The 19,323-nt window shown below is 47.6% G+C and overlaps 1 protein-coding gene across 1 annotated transcript; it reads left to right on the top strand.

Moving 5' to 3' along the window:
- Positions 1 to 954: 954 nt before the first annotated feature.
- Positions 955 to 18,568, top strand: LOC119102725 (uncharacterized). The gene is made up of 4 exons (XM_037226183.1): positions 955 to 1,145; positions 3,914 to 4,058; positions 4,334 to 4,574; positions 18,426 to 18,568. Exons 1-4 carry the CDS (start codon positions 955 to 957, stop codon positions 18,566 to 18,568), a joined length of 720 nt encoding a protein of 239 aa, XP_037082078.1.
- The last annotated feature ends 755 nt before the right edge of the window (positions 18,569 to 19,323 follow it).

The raw sequence follows: 19,323 nt of genomic DNA, 5'->3' as shown, positions 1-19,323 counted from the left end.
CTATGAATGGAACTAATGGAGCTCAGTCGTCCACATCCTCATCATCCACCGACGATTTTTCTGAAGATTTGCAGGCCAAAAGCAGTGCGGTCGGTACGGATCAGGCCTCCAGTGCTCTGGGGGGTGAGGATCCGCTGACTTCCACAGCTCCTCTTAGTGGACGTTTGCCCTCTACGTCGTCCAGTGGTGAGGCCGCCGTGCAAAATTCTGACCATTTTTCAAGATCGACGGCAGGAGCGTCGCTGGCCAGTGCTGGTCCCAGGGTGCAAAGCTCAGATCAGATGGAGTCTGGCGTTCCGGAGGAGGGGAACGTTCCTCAATCGTCAGACTCTTTGCCCGCTCGAGGTCTGTTCTCAGGCTTGCTGACAGAGGAGCCGGTGTCTGACGTCCAGCCGGGAGAAGTGGACACAGGCTCGGCACCACCCAGCGCTTCGTCCCCTCAGAGTGCTTCGTCGGCCGTCGGCAGGCCGTCTTCCAAACGCGCGTCTCCGTTCGGCGGTGCTGATGAGGCAAAGGCGGGAGCGCGTGAGGAGAGTGCTTATGATGGGCAAGAGTCCCCGAAGGTGGGTTCGCTCACCGTGGATGCGCAAATTACCAGCGCCGGATCCTCCGAAACGGAAGAGGTGATTGCCAGTTACATGCCCGGGTCGTCAGCCGGGCCAGTTCCGGAGGATAACGCCACCGGTGCGGCATCCCCCACCGCGAAGGTGTCTGATTCCGTCCCGGCCCCATCAGACAGTGGCGAAGAGGCTCCCACTGCCGAGGCCAGCACACAATCGACACCGCTCTCGCCCCGCAACAGCAACGTAAAGGAAAAGCGGTCGTCTTACACCGAGCCCGCTGCCGGTCAGTCAGACTCCTGGGCTGCTCGGACTGGCTCACAGGCCAGTCAGCCAGGCCTGCAGACCAGCCAGAGCAGCTCCCGGGCCAGCAGGACGGCTCCGGCTTCCCGGGATGAGTCGGCACAGCCTCAGCGGACCAGCAAGCGGGCTCGACGGAAGTCGGCTGCTTCCGGCAGCGATCTGGTCAGCACTGCGCGCTCCCCAGAGCAAGTCAGACACCCATCGGACAGCGGCAACATTTTCAGGACCACCTACACCCCAGCTGACTCACTGGGCAGCCCACTGGCAGGGTCGCAGCCTGAGGTGAGACTTCGATATCCTGCAATGCGCTGGCTTGCGCTTTACTCGCGTTGCTCGCAATCTGTTTCATATTTTCCCTGCACAAATGGTTCACAAGTGTAACACTCCCATGGTGGCGGGCTAAGTGAATTTGCCTCAGGCCAGCAAATTAGAGCAAACGGACGGTCTACACAATGCGGGTAATGAAATGAAAGTTTAAAGTTATTGAACGCGTTTTATTTAGTGCCGACGCAACTTCCACCGTAGTTTTGCACGTGATTTTGCTCATCACATTTCAGAACATTATTCCCCAGCATTACGCTGCTGCAGGTGTGGCATGTTTGACAACCCGACGGACATGGCGACTTTGCCAAAGTCGGGCGCAGTGACTGATGCCGCTGGTCCATGATATCATAGTGGGAGCTTTCCATTCTCCATTGGTTCCGTTTACTCCCCATATTATCCTTTCAAAAGATTTTGTCAGCTGCTGCTTTGCCTTATGGCAGCCGAACAGGACTTTTCTGGCAACCGAATAGCGCTTTATGACAACTGAAGAGCCAAAGCCTAAATTAAAAGGAATATTCCACGTTCTAAGGATATCTAAACCAACATCAGATATGATGAAATAAGCTCTCTTAAAACTATTGGCATACTTTTAAGTGAAAAGGGCTGCTCCAGAAAAACACATTTTCTCTGTTTAGTTAATGTGCTCCTCAATGTGTCATTGTTTGATTACGACATTCGTACCTCCCACAACATTGGCTGAGAGCAATTGCTGGCTGTTATATTTGGAAATCGTGCTCACGGACGCCAGAGATGAACGACCCGACAATTTTTTTTTTGACCTTGTCCGCCGCGTGGCTAGTGGGACGGCGCCATTCGAATGACGTTACTATGGTTTCGTGAATGCCTCGATGACCTTGAAATAGATCTCCGAAATAGTCTGCATATTTTCGCGGCCGTGGAGCTCAGAAACCACATAGGTGCAGGTCTGAGGAAGACCAGGGCTATAAACTGTACAGGACGATCTTCAAGATGGCTATTTCAGTTAAAAACATCACATAAATATGAAACACTCCGCCTGAAATGTGATGGACTTGGCATGTTACGACGGTATGGTCCAGGTCAGTCTGTTGTTGGCCTTGTTCTTTTTAAAAGGGAAGCATTCAGTGTATTACGAAAGAAAATAATTTTACTTCACTTTGGTGCTATGATCTCCAAGCCTTACATTCGTTTCATATGAAGATGGTTAAGCTGGGTTCGAAGGGAAACGGTACAGTTGTAAACACTAGAACGGCGAAAGGCGTAGGCCAGGGCAGGCGTGCCATCATATGCTGGTTTATGGACATTAGGAGATGTCAGCCTACGATAAGGTGATAAGCTGAATAGTAAAACATGTGGTGCAGTGGCATGCGAGTGTTTCAAATTCATAAATCGTCAGTGCCTTGCGGGTCAATCTGTTCGGGCTAACAGGTAATGTGCTGAAAACAAATGATGAATCCATCGGAGGTAGAACATTAAAGCCCGTCATGAATGTAATGACTAGCTCCTGGCCACTCATGTGTTAGTGGGATGAGTTTCGCACGTGATTTCCTTCACAGCTAGACTGTCTGTGCGAAGATGTAACGCTTTCACATACGTACACCCATTAGTCTGGTTTTGTGCTGTGATTGACATCCCACATATCGCCAGTGCTGACCAGCGTCGGCACACCTCCCTAACCAGCGTCGACACACCTCCTTAACCAGCGCCGGCACGCCTCCTTCACCAGCGTTGGCACACCTCCCTAACCAGCGTCGACACACCTCCTTAACCAGCGTCGGCACCCCTTAACCAGCGCCGACACAGCTGCTTAACCAGCGTTGGCACACCTCTCTAACCAGCGTTGGCACACCTCCGTAACCAGTGTCGGCACACCTCCTAAACCAGCGTCGGCACACCTTAACCAGCGTCGGTACCCCTTAAACAGCGTCGACACATCTGCTTAACCAGTGTCGGCACATCTCCCTAACCAGCGCCGACACACCCCTTTAACCAGCGTCGGCACACCTTTACCAGTGCCGGCACACTTCCTTAACCATCGTTGGCACACCTGGTTAACCAAAGAGTGAAACCAATTCGATGCATACGTGATTACCCGGGTGTTGGTACAGAAAAATATTTGAAATAATCCTGAGAACATAATTGCCAAAGGCTATAAACCTGTCCGTTTTTTTTTTGCTATTTGGTTTTAGTAATACATACACTCATTGGCATATAAATGAAACTGTCCTAGCTATTACTATCTTCATTATAGCCTTGCCATAATTTCATAAAGATCATGGTATTGACTCGTATTAATTTGCATTCAATTACCTTTTTGGATCAACATCAAATTATGCATTCCTACGTAAGTTATTTCAAGTCCTGCAACTTGCGCTGAATCTGAGGCGATTCCAAAAGAACCAAGATGGAATAACTGCGACGGAAATTAGCTAGCCGATAATGTTGAAAGTGCACTTTGACAAACTAGTTTGCGTCATCCTCAGAATGGAAGTGAATGAAGAAGTACCGGGTTCACGCTGGGTTAGTTCGGAAACACACCTGAACTGCTGTTGAAGTGTTGTCTTTTCAGAAACATCACATATTTTAAACTTCGTCCATATGAGTAGAAAAATCCCATTAGCAGGTCAGAATTAAGGATAAGGATCGGTGTAAAACACAAACATTCAACACTTGTTTTGGTCACCGCCTTGTTAGAACTGGCGTTCCATAACTCTGCCAAGTTGAGCCGCATCGCACGAACCTGGCAGGCTCGACGGACGCCTCCCGCGGCTGGCAGCGGATCTGATGCAGACCGCCCGCTCCCTGGACCAGCAGAGGCGCTCCGTTGGGAGCGAAGCCATGTTCAGGACCACCTACACGGCGGCCGACTCACTGGCCAGCTCACAGCCCGAGGTGAGGCGCTGCCTCCGCTGAAAACACGCTGGCTCAGGTGACAGCCGCGCAGACAGCTGCTTAGCATGCATGCGTTATAAGGCTTTGCCTAGTGCCAGTCCATACCAGGGTCATCACCTTGGCTGGTCTCTAGGCCACGCTAACACGTGTTCTTTTCCTGTGTCAATAAGATACGTTTATTTTTCATGCGATTTGTGACAGCCTGAAGCTGACAGAGCCTGTCGATGGCTTTTTTGCGGTCGCATTCGCTCAGAGACGGCGGTTTGTGTCGGCAGATGCTGGCGGGTTTGCTAGCGGGAAGTGCCCTGGTCGCCATGGCCAAGGATGGCCTGGCGTCACTGGCCAGAAACGCCTCGGCTCCCGACTCCGCCGATTCCGAGTCAGATCGGCGGATTAGTCGGAAGCAAACCTCGTCGGGTTCCTATCGGCGACACAGCCAGCGCGACTCCCGGCGGAGGAAAACGGCGTCCGACTCGCACGGCCGGCTGAGTCAACCCGAGTCCAGCCAGATGTTGAGTCAGCGAGAGTCAGACCGCAGGACGAACCAACCTGAGTCCGAGCCCGAGTCCAGCAGTGCGTCGAGTCAGCAAGAGTCAAACCGAAGGCAGAGCCGATCCAAATTGGATCGAACTGTCAGTGGGCGAAAAGCTGGTCAAAAGTCGGGTCAGATTAAGTCCAGTCGTACATCGAGTCAGCGAGAGGCAGGCCGGAGGACGAAGCGGTTGGACTCGGGACGGCGTTCGAGTCCATCGGAGTCCGGTCGGCCGGAGACAGAGCCGGAGTGTGACCAGCAGCCGCAACCCTCGGAATCGCGGTGGCCAGCGAACGAATTTAAAGCATGTAAGAGCCTAAAATGTGGTCAGATTCCGCTAGGTTCCGTCTTTCTGGCTTAATGCATACATGACAAAACGAGAAGCAAATGCTGAACGATGAGAAGACAGACTACGAACTCACATGCCATAAACATCTCACTGTGTGAGGAATGTCAGGTGGGACAATGCAGTTAAATGTTCAAAATGCAGGCGTCAAGTTGGAAAAGTTTCTCAAAGCCTGAACTTGCAATTGCAGTGAAATCTCACTCAGATGTTATTACTATCATTCATTTCATGACTTGCATTTGACGCACTGATATCTTAACTCAAAGGGCCCATAAGATAGTACCCGTGAGGAGGCGTACAGCCATGAACTTCTTTCAGGGGGGGGGGACAATGACTATGCGAGACCCCTTCCCGAGAATTCTGGGCCCCTCCCTCTCTTTCTAAGCACTGCATCTCATTTAGAGGTAGCTTGCATCAGCAGTTTTTGCCTCGCCCGTCGCCCCCTAAGGCAGCACCGCGTTGGGCCGTGATCTCAGGTGTCAAAGAGACCTTGCTTCAAGGGGCGTCTCCTGTTCCTAGCCCACCAAAGACCGCCCGCTTTCAAGACGCCCTTTGGAGAACTGGAAGCCTGAATGTTGCCTCGACAGAAATATATTTCTTACTTCTTTAAGTAAGAGTCGTGGGTGCGCATCGTTCGGGGTTCCTAGTATAGCGGAGCCACACTTTGCCTGGTCTAAGCATAAGGGGTCACTTGGGCACAGTCAGATGCTTGACGCTTTAGATCTCCTTAGCATGATTGCCTAATATTTATGCATGGTTTGACCGTCATCTGACATTTGACCTCTTGATGCATCTGAGCTTAGGAGCCCCTTTCTCTTCCCCTCAGAGGGACCCCAGGCCCCTTTAGAGCAAAATCCGTCTGTCGGAATGAGCATCTCCAAACCGTTTCAAAACGCCTATTGTCACAACCCCTCCCATTCGCCGCGTTGCGACTAGCCTCCTTGTCCCTAACGGTGTGTATGTGTGTGTGTGCGCGTGTGTGTGTGTGTGTGTGTGTGTGTGTGTGTGTGTGTGTGTGTGTGTGTGTGTGTGTGTGTGTGTGTGTGTGTGTGTGTGTGTGTGTGTGTTGTGTGTGTGCATGTGCGTGCGTGAGCGTGTGTGTGACGGGGGTGGGAGGTGGAGGAAGGGAAGCCATGCCTATGGGCTGCGTCTCTGCCAGTGGGTTAAATATAGAGTATTTGCTCAGAAGTCCTCTGCCCCCGCAAACGTTTAAAAAAAAAAACTCCAAAAGGAATCACTAGATTTGAACACCATGAACCCTCTGCAACTAGCCATCTGAAGAATCGTTAATTACTGGTGTTGCAGGCTTTCCATGCTTGTTTCGTGAATATGGTTATGTGTCGTGAGTCTTGTTTTGCTTGCTTGGTCAGCGTCCTTGCCCGACAGACGAGTGTCTGAGCTGTCGGCTGCGGCTGTGTGACGGCCGAGCACCGCACCGGAGCACCTCACTTCCCGCCTATCCCGCTGCTGCCCCCGAACAACAAATGATCGACGGTGTTCCATATTTTGAGGTCAGTATTATGTGCATATTCAGTGCTTGAACTATGATCAAGTAGAAACTAAGCGCGAGCAAGCGTCACACGTTTGTTCTCGGAGTAGCAGCCAAGCTTAATTTCTTTGGGGACCGGTTCTATCTATTACACTGGTTAGTTGTTACCATGTCGATACCACAAAATTGCGCAGCCCGGTTGTGGCTGAAATGTGAACGTACTTTGCACGAACATCAAATGAATATTTGGTCCCGATTTCAGACGATTTCCTCTAGTGGTCATCAATGAGCCTTCAGCGTCTGACAGTGGTTTTCCAACGGAGGTCAATTTACGACTGTCTTTGATACGAGTCTCAAGTTGTGATATAGATAAGATTCACTGAAACCTTGCAGTTGTAAACGTTTGAGTATAACCCTTTTGTATCATCATCTTTACCTCAAACAAGCCTTGCACGTATTTTTTGCACGTATTATTATTATTATATATATATATATATTATTATGTATATAACTTATGTTATTATATATGTTTTATGCGTATTATAATTATATATATATATATACGTATATTATATATATTTATTGCACGTATTCGTGTCTGAACGTGATTTGAAAGGTTCGGGTTAAGTAGCCCCACAATCGTAGTGTGTAAGTGGAAGACTTAGAAGGCGGTGGCTATAATCTTCCTTTTGTGATCAGCGCCACTCAGATTTGTTCTGTTCCGCGTTACTTCGCTGCATCAGAGAGGTAGTTCTGTTACTCGTTTCTCCGTTACACAAAATGTCACAGAGATTACTCACGTCCGGCATTCATTTACCTTCCAAAAAAAGAACTAGCCAGAAAGTTATCACCTTTCCCAACTGCAGCTACACTTCATCTGTTCCTCTGAAAATCTGTTTGAAACACAAACCGCCTGTGTCTATGTGCGAGACATAGCCTAGCTTTCACTGTGCTCTTTTTAATTGCATCATTAAGTGTGCTCATGTATCATTTATATGGCTGGCACACCGGGAACAGAAAGAAAGCCTAGACAAACATGTTTTCACCGCGCTCGCCAAAATTGGACACCTTGTTCTCTGGATTAAACTGGGTACTGGGCAAAATCCCGGTTATGCCGCTCCATCATGTCAGATGCAACTCTTGCATTTTAGGCGGCAGCCAGGATTATCTTGGGGGAAGGGAGGCGAAACTCTGTGAGCACGCGTGATGAAAGAACCTATTGGTGCTAAAGTGTCATTGCCAGCCTATGGGAGGGGGATGGCCCGGGCCCCTCTGGCTGAGCCCCTTCTTGCATTGCAGCTTTTCTGAGTTTGGTCAAAACAGTTGCATTGGGCATATAAATTATGCGGCATAGCCTGAATAGTGAACTTCCGCGCATCAAATCTTGAATTATTGTTATTAAAAATCTTAAATCATGTGGTTAAAAAGCACAGAAAACCGCACTGCGGATACCGCTCGCGAACAGAACGTTGCCGCAAGGTCCTCCGACGTCGGGTAAATAATGGCATGGTAATTAGTAAAGCTTGGCGCCATATTTAAACAATCCTGATTTATCTGTTGTAATAGACACGCATTGCGAAAGACCAGCGTTTTTTTTCTGATTCAGAGATGAATTTAATAACAGGAGCCATGAACAATGAACAGCATGGCAGGGTTCTCCCTTTTGCTGATGCCCATTTCATTATGCAAGGAGATGTGCATCAGCAGTACATCATGAAATCACGGTCGCGAGAATCATCAGGGTCATCAATCATCAATCATTCATCCTCAATGCACATTGAAGGTTCGAGCTAATTTACCCAAGTGCAGTAATGTGATCAACGAGAAAAGGGAGGTTCATCGAGATTATGACCCCTCTCACAGTTATATAGGCACCCAAACTTGCACTATTTTTGCTTTATCTTGGTGTCGTTGACACCATCTATAGAACAGCAGACCTTGACTCCTTCCCATATATGATGCTGGATCGAATCCTCCTTATGCATGGTTTCAGGGGCGGAGACTCATAAAATTCACAATATTAAATACTGTGATTCGGAATGTGTTTATTGAATTGATAATCATCATTAATTAAATTTAAGATTTTTTGAAATGCTCGATGAACACGGAAACTTGTTTTTTGTTTTCAGGCAGTTTCTGTGCGTTGGAAAAAACTTGAGTGATTTTAGGAGGGGCGGGTAAGGAAATTTAAAAACCCGGAAGTGAAACTGATGCCAAAGAGCGGTAAAGCTGCACATATCACGGCTGTTCTGGGAAGGACGCTCCGATTCGCCTTTGTTGTGTTGTTGTCGTAGGCTATCGAAGAGGCCGACCTCAGTTCACTGCCATTCTTCGACTGCGCATGCGCGATGACCGCAGCTCAGCGCGTGCCATCGCCGCCGTGCAACCGCCCCTGTCCAGGTAAGAGCACACCGACCACCAGCGACCGATCCCGGTCACTCTCCATCGGTGGACTGGGTATCTAGTGAACTTTGTCACTTTGTTTTTTGCAGGTTTTAGCCGGCTAATGTAAGCTAGGCATGTGCTAAGAAAGCCGGATAGTTTCTACTTCAGTAAGTTGTGATGACACGCTATCAAACTTTCGCTGGCACGTACGCAAACATTAACAGTGCACCAGTATCCGAGCAGTCTAATCGAAGCATCTGGTGTGTTTGCTAAAAGGAGTGTTTTACTTCAAGGGAGTGTTTCAAATTTGTATGGGGTTTTGAGCTGAAAATAGCAGTCGTGAAGATCATTCGGTGCAGTTTATAGCCCTTCCCTTCTTAAGACCTAAACCCCTCTAGTTTCTGAGATACACGACCGCGAAGATGTGCACACTTCTGGAGAGACTATTTCAAGGTTACTCGGGCATCAATGACGACATAATAACGTCATTCAAATCCTGCCATTCCATTGGACTATGCGGCAATTAAGGCCAAGATAAAAAGTGATTGTTGAGTCGTTCACATCTAGCGTTCGTGAGCACAGTTTCCAGATATAACGGTCGCCAGTTGGCTCTCAATCAATGTTGTGCAAGGTATAGTGCCATAATCGAATACTAGCTTATTGTGGAGCATATTTACTGAACAGATAATTTTTTGTTTAGAGCAGCCTTTCCACTGAAAATTATGCCAATAGTTACAAATGAGCCATTTGACCATAACTGATATTTGCCTTAGTATCTTCAAATCTGAAAGTCTTATATCGGCTGGCCTGAAATATTTCAGTCCGTTGCACTGCTAGTGCCTTCGCGTCTATCTGCTGGCCCCACCCTGCTACAGGGTCTTTAAGCCGGCGATGGCATCGAACATGAGACGTGTAGATCTCAACGTTTCATGGTTTGAGCACCTGAGCAGCGGCGTTCGTGCAGGCAGCTGTTGCCTTTACCCACTCAAGGCATTATATGGCCGGCACACTACGAGCTGCTTCGCTTGCAACGTAACGTAACGTTCCACGTAGTGCAAGGTGCATCGTTAGGGGCGACAACACGTGCCTCGCGCCATGTGAAGGTTAAAGGCAACGCCGTGCAATATTCCCATCGTCAGCAGCGGCGGTGCCGATGGGCTGCTGTGCGGCAGGGGCGTTACCCGGCTGGACGGTCAACCCTCCGTGCAATGCCACTCGCTTGCCGGTCCTCAACGAGCCCCGAACGTGCTGTTGCTCTATCGCCGGTAAGATGCCGCATGGGAGACACACGCACCTCTCCAGTGAATATCTGTATGCTACTTGCTAGCTGACAGTACTTTGCAATCCAAAGTGTACGAAAGTCACGGAGTATACGAAAGTATTCCTGTGAAGGCGCATTTCAACGACTGGCTTGACGTCGAGTTCAGCCAACGACGTGGCCTGAACTTAGGACTCGGAGTCGATAAGTTTGCCAGTAATGATAAGCTTAAGCTTGCCGGGTTGGAAAAGACAATGCAAACTTGACATGAAACTGTCGAGTCAATGCCCTCCACCTCATCGAGGTTCTCCTGATGCAGAAGCTTTGTTGATGTCTTCTCTCCGTTTCCCGGGCGTCGTCTCCTGCCGACAGGGCGATGTCCGCCTGTAGATCGGGCCTGTGCCGGTACGAGCGCCCGCAGGTCACCCGCCTGCCCGCCGATCGTCTACCACTGTGACCTCACCGAAGGCGGCAGCGACGGGCTGGACTGCGTCGCCTGCCGGACTCGCTGCTTCAGGTTCCGCCCTTCTGCGCAGGGTGGCAACATCGCTTTTATAAGCACAGCATGTTGAACGGAATGCATGTTGTTCAATTATAAGTTAAACGCATGCCCCATGTGGAGCTTCAAGTAGTCCATAGTAGCAACTCGTTCTGTAAATGTTTGTGACTGAGATTAATTTCATAGCAATCGATTTCCAACCGAAGCCATGTATTCTGGACTCGGAGCCAGTGTTGACATATGATTGTTTTGTGGCACTGGGGTTCAGGGACACAATCAGCCCCATGTGCTGCGAGCCGGAGACGAAATATATTTCACAAGAATGAAGTCAAATGCGACTTGGTGTGGCTTACTGACCCATGACCGTCAACCGTGCCCTGTACGTATTTCATCTTTTCATTTGTGTTGCTCGCCGCGTGCTGGCCTGGCAGTTACAGTCCCCTTGGGTTTTAGTGTTATTCCTATTCCTAAACGAACGGCGCCTGTGACCTCAAGTTTCCAGTGTCCTCAACAATTGTCTGAAATACTTACGCACAGAAAATTCGGTTTATTTCGGTTTCAGTCAAGTGATATCATAAAATTGAGTGCTTGGCACAAATTTTGGCTTCTGGACTGATAAATGCTAGCGCAATTACGCTCTTTACATCTGAAACTGTCGAATGAGCTATAATTAAGTCATGAAGGTGTTACGTTTCATTAAAATTTCAGATGATGCACATCAACATAGCGTTGACGTACCTAAACGGCGATTTGCAACGGAACTGTTTTTTTTTTTAATTCCGCAATACCCGTATGTTATGTCTGTGTGCCATACTGGAAGTTCATCCAGGTGATGTGCCGCATTTCGCGTCGGGAAAACAAAACAGGCTAAATTAAGTCACAGGTCATCCTCCTTCACGTCAAAATTACATAACGCCATCAAGCGGTGAAAAGGGTTGTTGGTCTCGGAGGTTGTTAACTGACAATCATCGCGCTTTGCGATCGAGTTTACCGATAACTCACACTCTGTCTCACAAGGTTACGATAGGCTGGTTATTTCTAAAGACCATTCTGGGCCACGCATGCCAAGGTAATGCACCGTCGACTGACTACACTGGGTATACATGCCCGGAAGTGCTGCTAACTGTTCACCCATGCCATATAACACAGCTATCGTGTTTCACATGGAGGCGACGCTGTATCTGACTTCTTTATCCAGCGTGATCTAAGAGCCTTGTGTACCCCCAAATGCGCGTTGATGGATGATATTATATGCTATGGCTACTTGGCATTTGTCCATTTGCATTATCACGAACCCGTGTCAGAGTAACGAGGCGTAAAGAAGCAAGTTCAAGGACTGCCTCTTCAGAAGGCAGTCGTTGCATCCTTACCTGAGATAGTACTAGATATAACTGTGCATAAATATTTGTATATGCTTAAACATACTTCGGTACTTGCCCGTTTCACTCCATGGGTTTTCCCATTGCAGAGCATTTTAACAAATATGCGATTAAGCAGAATTTCCAAAACAAAACGGACATCTGTTCTTACCCGTAGCATGATCAGTTACACGCTGATCAAATCTTGCTGTGCGCCAGTTTTGTTATATCCAGGCATATCTTGGGCGTATTTTCACTCAGTTGGCAGGACGTACAAAGCGTGATCGCCAGGGGCGCAAGCATTTAGATAATGTGATCGTAACTTCAAGTTTTGGCGAGTGACGGTGAATATTGCCCGTCACTAAACGTCATCATCAGCGTGTGTACGTAACCAGACCAATGTGGCCCTTTCTGCAGGTGTCCGACAGGTCAAGGTTGTGCCACGAGGACACCAAACTCTGATGATTTCACTGAGCGCACGGAGAGTGGCCACCGACGGGAATATCAAGACCAAGGTCAGTCTGGAGCCAAGGCCAGCCCCGGCAGCTGTCCGGAACAGGGGCAGCGGACGTTGGAGGGCCACCGGGTTAGTGCAAGACCTTGAAATTGCCGTATTTGGAGTCAGTGGGATGTTGGAGCCCTCTGGAACTAGGGCGGCGGGACGCTGTGGGGCTACCGTGACCAGGGTCAATAGCACGCGTAGCCCTCCGGAACAAGAGCCTGGGTGACCTGTTGAATGCCCTTCGCTCGTGTTGGCGGGGTCAGTTTAGCCCCCTCCTGAGATCTCAGAAACTAAGAAAGGCAGAAACACCAATTTCACAAAGTGTGTAGATCTGTACGTAAACTCACTTATGCCCAAATTTGAGGTTTCTAGGTCATGACCCTTGGGTCATATAAGGTCAAACAAGATCAAACTCCAGATTGGTGCCACCAGTGCCCTCAGACCTGCTCATGCAACACCGCGAGCCTAGATACCTGTTCTAAGCAAGAGGCCACTCGCGCTCCTTTAAAGTCAGTGACCTTGTGTGACCTTTTTATTTTTGAAGTTGAATAAGCGTCAAAGATCACGCTAGGTGGTATGCTCCTAAAAACACACTGTTGACCTAGGTCGTATGAGGTCAGGAACCTATTCAGACCTTTAAGAAGTCCCTGAAAGATATGTAATGCGGCTTCTGTTATCATAAATTAAAAATGAACACCAAAAACTGCTGATACAGCGATCCCTAAAGTAATAAAACAAGTTGGTTTTGACCCTGGTCTGGTCTTCATTGTTCATTCGATTGTTGTGTTGCCTAAGAAACTTTCTCAGAGATGTACGGTGTCTCTTAACACTCCGTTGTTGCATCAGATTGAACGATTTCTTAGAAGTTGTCTCCGCTAATTCCATAGCCTGATTTTGACCTGCCGTAAATCAACGGCCTTGCTTTGTACATTACAATTTTTGATATCATACTAATCGACATTCAATTCATTTGTTTACAGCAAGGCAAAATTTCACACGGTTACGTCACGCTGTTCAGAAATCATTGCGGAAAACCCGTCGGGGGAGGTCAAATTGACCTCCACCGAAGCGCGTGCTAAGGAACAAGGAAAAAGCTAAGTTACGAAAAAGTTACATGTACCTTGTATGGCCGCTGACCCATGGCATGTCAAAGTCAGGCTGTAGCTGTCAGCGAAGGCCATTTCTAAGGAACCGTTCAATGTTCTTGCCAAATTCTTAGGCGATTAACTAAATGCATGTAGAAGGACAATAAATTTCATTGACCACGGTCAGGTGTGAAGGCCAGACCGAGGTCAAAAATAGCCTGTTTTTTAATCAAAAACTTGGTTGATGAGGTAGTTTCTAGTGCTCATTTCCGTTTCATTAATGACAAGGAGCGCAAAAGACATGTTCCATGAACTTTTTAAAGATCAGAGTAGGTCATTAACCTAAAACGACCCAGGCCAACATTATGCTTTCAGGAACGGGCCACCTAATCTAATCCCTGACGCTTGGCAGATGGCAAAATAGGAACAATCTTGTTTATCGTGGGTATTTGGTCACCTTGGCCTTATTAAGGTCAAACAAGGGCGCTTACGTTAATTTAATACCATTGACCTTTTGTTGAGAGCAAATATCTAACTTCACGGAGGTTGCATGAGAGCGTCTGGGTCACTTGAAACACAAATATAGAGTTTAATCTTGTTTGGCCTTAAATGATGCTATGAGATCTTATGGGGGAAACTTGACCTCAACCCGAGTGAACGGTATCGAACCAGCCACGTGGGCTCGTGTTAAGCGGCTAATTTTGCGCTGATCCAAAGGAAGACAAAATTAAACACGGCGGGTTCAACGTCTGTGTTTCTTAAACCAGCACAGACAACGGCAGACGCGTATGAGCAAGATGGAATGCAACTGAAATGTGGTTGCCAGGGCCGCTACATTGCCGCAGCCGGCTCCCCTTAGGCTCAGCCGATGGATCAGGCCGACGTAATTGCCTCAACAAAATGTCTCCTGACTCTGCGGCCTTGATTGCGACCAAGGAGTCGGCTCGGCGGTCCGGTGCGACCTTGTCGTCTGTTGTGGTTATTCAGGAAGGCCCTAAATGGAAAGCTGGGTTTCCTAACCAAGTGAAAAAATACGCCTTTGTTGAATTGCGCCTGGACAATCCTTGGCAAGGAGTAAAATCTGCGTATCTGCAGTTGCACGCGGAAAATATCGAGGCACATATATCATCTATACGTTTTTTAATGCCAAGAGAAACCAAATTTCGGAAGCTGGGTTCAGCTCGCATGGACGTATTGGGTGTGTGGTCAGTGTTTCCATAGATGATAGGTTACCAAAGTCTTTGTTCTATAGGAATTGGAAAGATCCAATATGTCCGGATAAGAGTCACCTATAAGATCTGTGAGTGCAAATGGGAGATTATGTGTATTTGTAAAGTGTGCGAGTGGTTGTCGCGCGCGCATCGGTATATGGGACGTGTGGGCAAAAAGTGTTCGACGGTGTCTGGAATGTGGCAAGCAGTGTTCGACGGTGTCTGGAGTGTGACAAGCAGTGTTCGACGGTGTCTGGAGTGTGGCAAGAATGACATAAAGGAAGTTGTGTCAACATTCAACTAGACGGCCGAGAAGAAGGTTAACTTCCCTGATCTCCAACTTCCAGAAGTCGTATGATAAAAATAAGATACCGTTGTAAAGGTCTCGTCCAATCATGAAAAATGCACACCATGTTTTTGATCTTATGGTAAAGGTGGGTTGACCAGAGGTCACGAAAGGAAAACACGGTCGTTCTGATATGCGACTGCAGTTCAAGCATATGTTAATACATCAGGACAAATATTGAGGACACAGAAGAAATCGTTAAGACTGTGAGAGGTCCATTCCGGGTATTTCTGATTTCACAAAATGGTCAGGTCAGGTCAGGCCACCATGCAAAGTTGACCTACCAGCAGCCTACAAGAACGATACTGTTAAGTTTACTTTCACAGTATGGTTCTGACCAAGTTCATGTCTTATGTGCAGCGGTGGGACAAAAGTATGCAAGGCACACAAAAATCGCTTTAGACTGACCTAGAGGTTATTTGAGGCTAACTCATGTCAAATCCATACACCATCAAAATGAAAAAATTAAAACGATAACCGGATCTAAGTAACCAGTGCAAAGTTCTTCTATGGTCAGATGTAGTGTGTTGTACGTCTACAGGTTATCAAGATCGCATAGTTCTTGTATACACTATACAAAGTCCCTTCGAGGCTTGGCAATGCATCCGTAACAAACTGAGAACAGGCACCTCTGCGCATTAACACGCGCCCGGGTGACCGGCTAGATACCTTTCGCTCGGGTGTGTGTGGGGGGGGGGGGGGGGGGGTCAATTCGACACCCCCGTGAGATCTCGGGAACTAAGAAAGCTAGATACACCAAATTTACAGGGTGTGTTGACCTGTACGTAAACTCACTCATGCCAAGGTTTCAGGTTCCTAGGTCATGACCTTTAAATCAAAAAGGTCCAACAAGTTAAAGTTCCAGGTTGGTCTCCAAAGTGTCCCCAGAACCTAGCTAATCGTTTCTAAGCAAAAGGTCACGTGTTCATTCAAGGTCAGTGACCTTGCTTGACCTTTTGAAGGTTAAGGTGACCAAAATCATACAAGATTGCTTCGAGTTTTGCGTTCGACTAAGCGACAAAGATTACGCTAGGCGGTATGTTCCTAAAACAAAATGTTGACCTCAGTTAGTTTAGGTCAATGACCTATTCTGACCTCTAAGAAGTCCATGGAAATTGTATAATGCGGTTCCTGCTAACAAGCATGCCCTAGAGTAACAAAACAGGTTGGTTTTGACCTTAGTGTGACCTTCATACCTGACCTTAGGTCAGTGTAATTTGTTCATTTAACTATTGTGTTGCATAAGAAAGCATCTCATAAACGTATGGCTTCGTCTAACACTCCGTTATTGGATCAGACTAAAGGATTCCCTAGAAATTGCCTTCGCTGAAACCATGGCCTGACTTTGACCCGCCATAGGTCAGCGACCTTACAAGGTACATCTCAATTGGTGATGTCAAACGATCCGCTATCAATTTCTACAGCTATGCAAAATTTGTCGCGGCTACGCCACGCCGTTCGGAAACTATTCTGGAAAACCTTCGGGGGGGTCAATTTGACCCCCACCCGAGCGCGTGTTAAATCATGCGTGATCAACTTCACACAAACGATATAGAGGGGGTTACACGCATCGCAGTCTTTCATCTAGCCTCTCCGCTACTGACAACAGAGGCTATTAGGCATAGGCAACAGACCTTGGACAAACTCATATGATCTTGCATCTCCTTACGTGTCCTAGTGTGATCTCATTTTGCAGTAGAATAATGTCGCAATATGTTTTCAATAGAATGTTCGGATTATGTGCGCAAAATTCACTACAAAACGCGTGATTTGAGCAAAGGATTTTTCAAAAGGCACCCAAAGAGGTTAATATTAAGCTAGGCCAATGCCACATGTTCTGTGGTCATATGATGGTTGTGTGCGTGCGTTAGCACCCTTTACCCCTTAACAAACACCAAAACCACAAAAATATGGCAAATGTGCATTGTTTACGAAAAAACATTAATTAACCTCACTTCAGGCCACTGACCTTACGTGTTTCCGAAGATCTGAACCCTAAAAACTGTAGGTAGAACACTCTGACCTGACCTATGTCACTGACCTTGACAAATGAAAGCTTCAAATTTGCACAAGGGATGCTAGATTAATAAATCAACAGGTACCTGAATTCTTGTGCTGCCGCTAGTGTCACCGCCGTTCGTATTTTAGCTGTGCTCGAAAGATTGGAGGAGGAATTCAAATTCCCTCTTCATGGCGCGGGTTAAAGCAGCGACCGCGCTAACCTCAGGTTTGGAGAGGTCTGCATGTGCCGCTCCTGTTTGGAACTAATTTTATAGCAGGTCCACGAAGGGCACGTAGGGGTTGTTGGTTTACCCATATTTTCTTCTACGTAAAAATGACTGTGCGAATGGAGCACTGACGGAATAATTGGTTGTACGTGGATATAAGATGCAACTACGAATACCAGTAATGGTATCTGAGGAGACCCTGCTATTGAAACTTGCTGCAGCCTCCCATCGATTTTAGGCGAAGTGTCATTCTCCGAAAAGCCTAACAAGTCACACAGTCGCACTGCGTTGCATGACACGAGCCTGGATCAGCCTGGGCATACGGCTTTGGTCCCATTTGCGTTTGTGAAGGAAGTTTTCATGCATGTTTCATTGTCATATTCAGCATGCACATCTTCTGCGTCGGCCCCATTCCCGAACTTTATGTCCATTCGTCAGCCTAAGTTACGGTTTTATGGATATGGCGATTTTTTCTAAAATTCGTTATAGTGTTAACTCCTGAGCATAGCTCAATTTGGTTGTCTGCCGTGATCGTGTCTTTTTATACTACTGTGAAACGAAAACATCACATTCTTAGATTTAAAGGAATGTTTCACATTTGAAGATATTGAAGCAGGCACAAGGTAAGATAAAAACCCTCCTCTAGACAAAACAATTTATCTTTAGTGAATATGCTCTCCAATACGTCAATGTTTGGTTGCGTCATCGTGCCTTGCATAACAATGATTCAGAGCCAACTGATGGCCATTATATCCGGAAATCGTGCTCACGAACGCCAGGTATGATTAACTTGACAATCACATTTGTCTTGGCCTTGATCACCGCGTAGCTAATGAAATGGCAAGATTTAAATAGCGTAATCATGGTGTCACGGATGCCTGGGCGACCATGAAGCAGTTTCCCCGAAATAGTCTGCGCATCTTCGCAGCCGTGCAGCTTAGAAACAGGAGAGGTTTAGATCTTAAGAAGGGCGGGGCTGTGAACTGCACCAGATGATCTTCAAGACGGCTATTTCAGTTTACAGAAAAGAAAAAAACACTACAAATGAGGAACGCTCTCTTTCAGAGTACATACCCAGTAAATATTCATCCCTCAGTGATCGACTCCCGCGGATGGTGTTTGTTACAGATGGTGAGTTTCTGTCCGCCTCATCCTCCGAGGACCGGCTATGCGCGCGCGACCGACCGGCGCACCGCTACAGGGGCCGACGCCGTGAGGACCCACTCAGCGATGACACGTCCGGCAGCTCAGACCAGGGAGACATCGATTGACCGTGACATGCACTGCCAGCAAGATACACTGTTGCCTGGCTCAGCTGCGGGCGATGTGCGCTACTTATGGCGTATCACTGCCGATATTATGAGCACTGTTGGTAGTATGCATTTACTGCTGAAGGCAGGTGCTCGTGCTGATGTTTGCTGTCGATGGGTTGCTCCGCTGGTGACGCCTACTGTTGACTAGATGCATAGCTGATAGATATTGTATGCAAGACTGATGAGATCGCTGCTTATGATGAACGTCGCTGGTGAGAGAGCAGTCGGCTATGGGGAGCAACACGACCAGCCTGCCCGCCAATCAGCAGCTGAGAAGAACCTGAGATGAAACACTGCATGACGACGATCCCAAGCGCGTCTTCGTATATACTTTCGGGGGCTGAGCCCCCCATGCTGCTCTGAACTCTCAATGCGTATGAGTAAAGGGAAGATACTAGGCTAACGAAATATTAAACGAACGTTCATAAGTATTGGTATACTAGGTACTTAGACCTATCACTGTTAGTACCAAGTTCATTTTGTACCGAGGAGTATGCAGTAGGTACCAACAGTTTTTGTTATGCCACATTCTTTATATGTTGGCCAGCTTGCAAACATATGACAATTTTTACATGATAATACCTGGATTGGAGTGAAGAAGAATTGAATGCAGCATGTGGCAGCTTTTAAAAGTACGGGATGACTCATGAACGATTTTACCTGTCTTTCCCTCAACAGTAGCAAGTGTACATGCAGTAAGAAGTGTGCGCACA

The sequence above is a fragment of the Pollicipes pollicipes genome, unplaced genomic scaffold (genome assembly GCF_011947565.3).
Source record: "Pollicipes pollicipes isolate AB1234 unplaced genomic scaffold, Ppol_2.1 Scaffold_5724;HRSCAF=6776_pilon_pilon_pilon, whole genome shotgun sequence".
NCBI lineage: Eukaryota > Metazoa > Arthropoda > Thecostraca > Pollicipedomorpha > Pollicipedidae > Pollicipes > Pollicipes pollicipes.
Note: the sequence above shows the minus strand (reverse complement) of the source record. Positions and strands in the feature narration are given on the sequence as shown.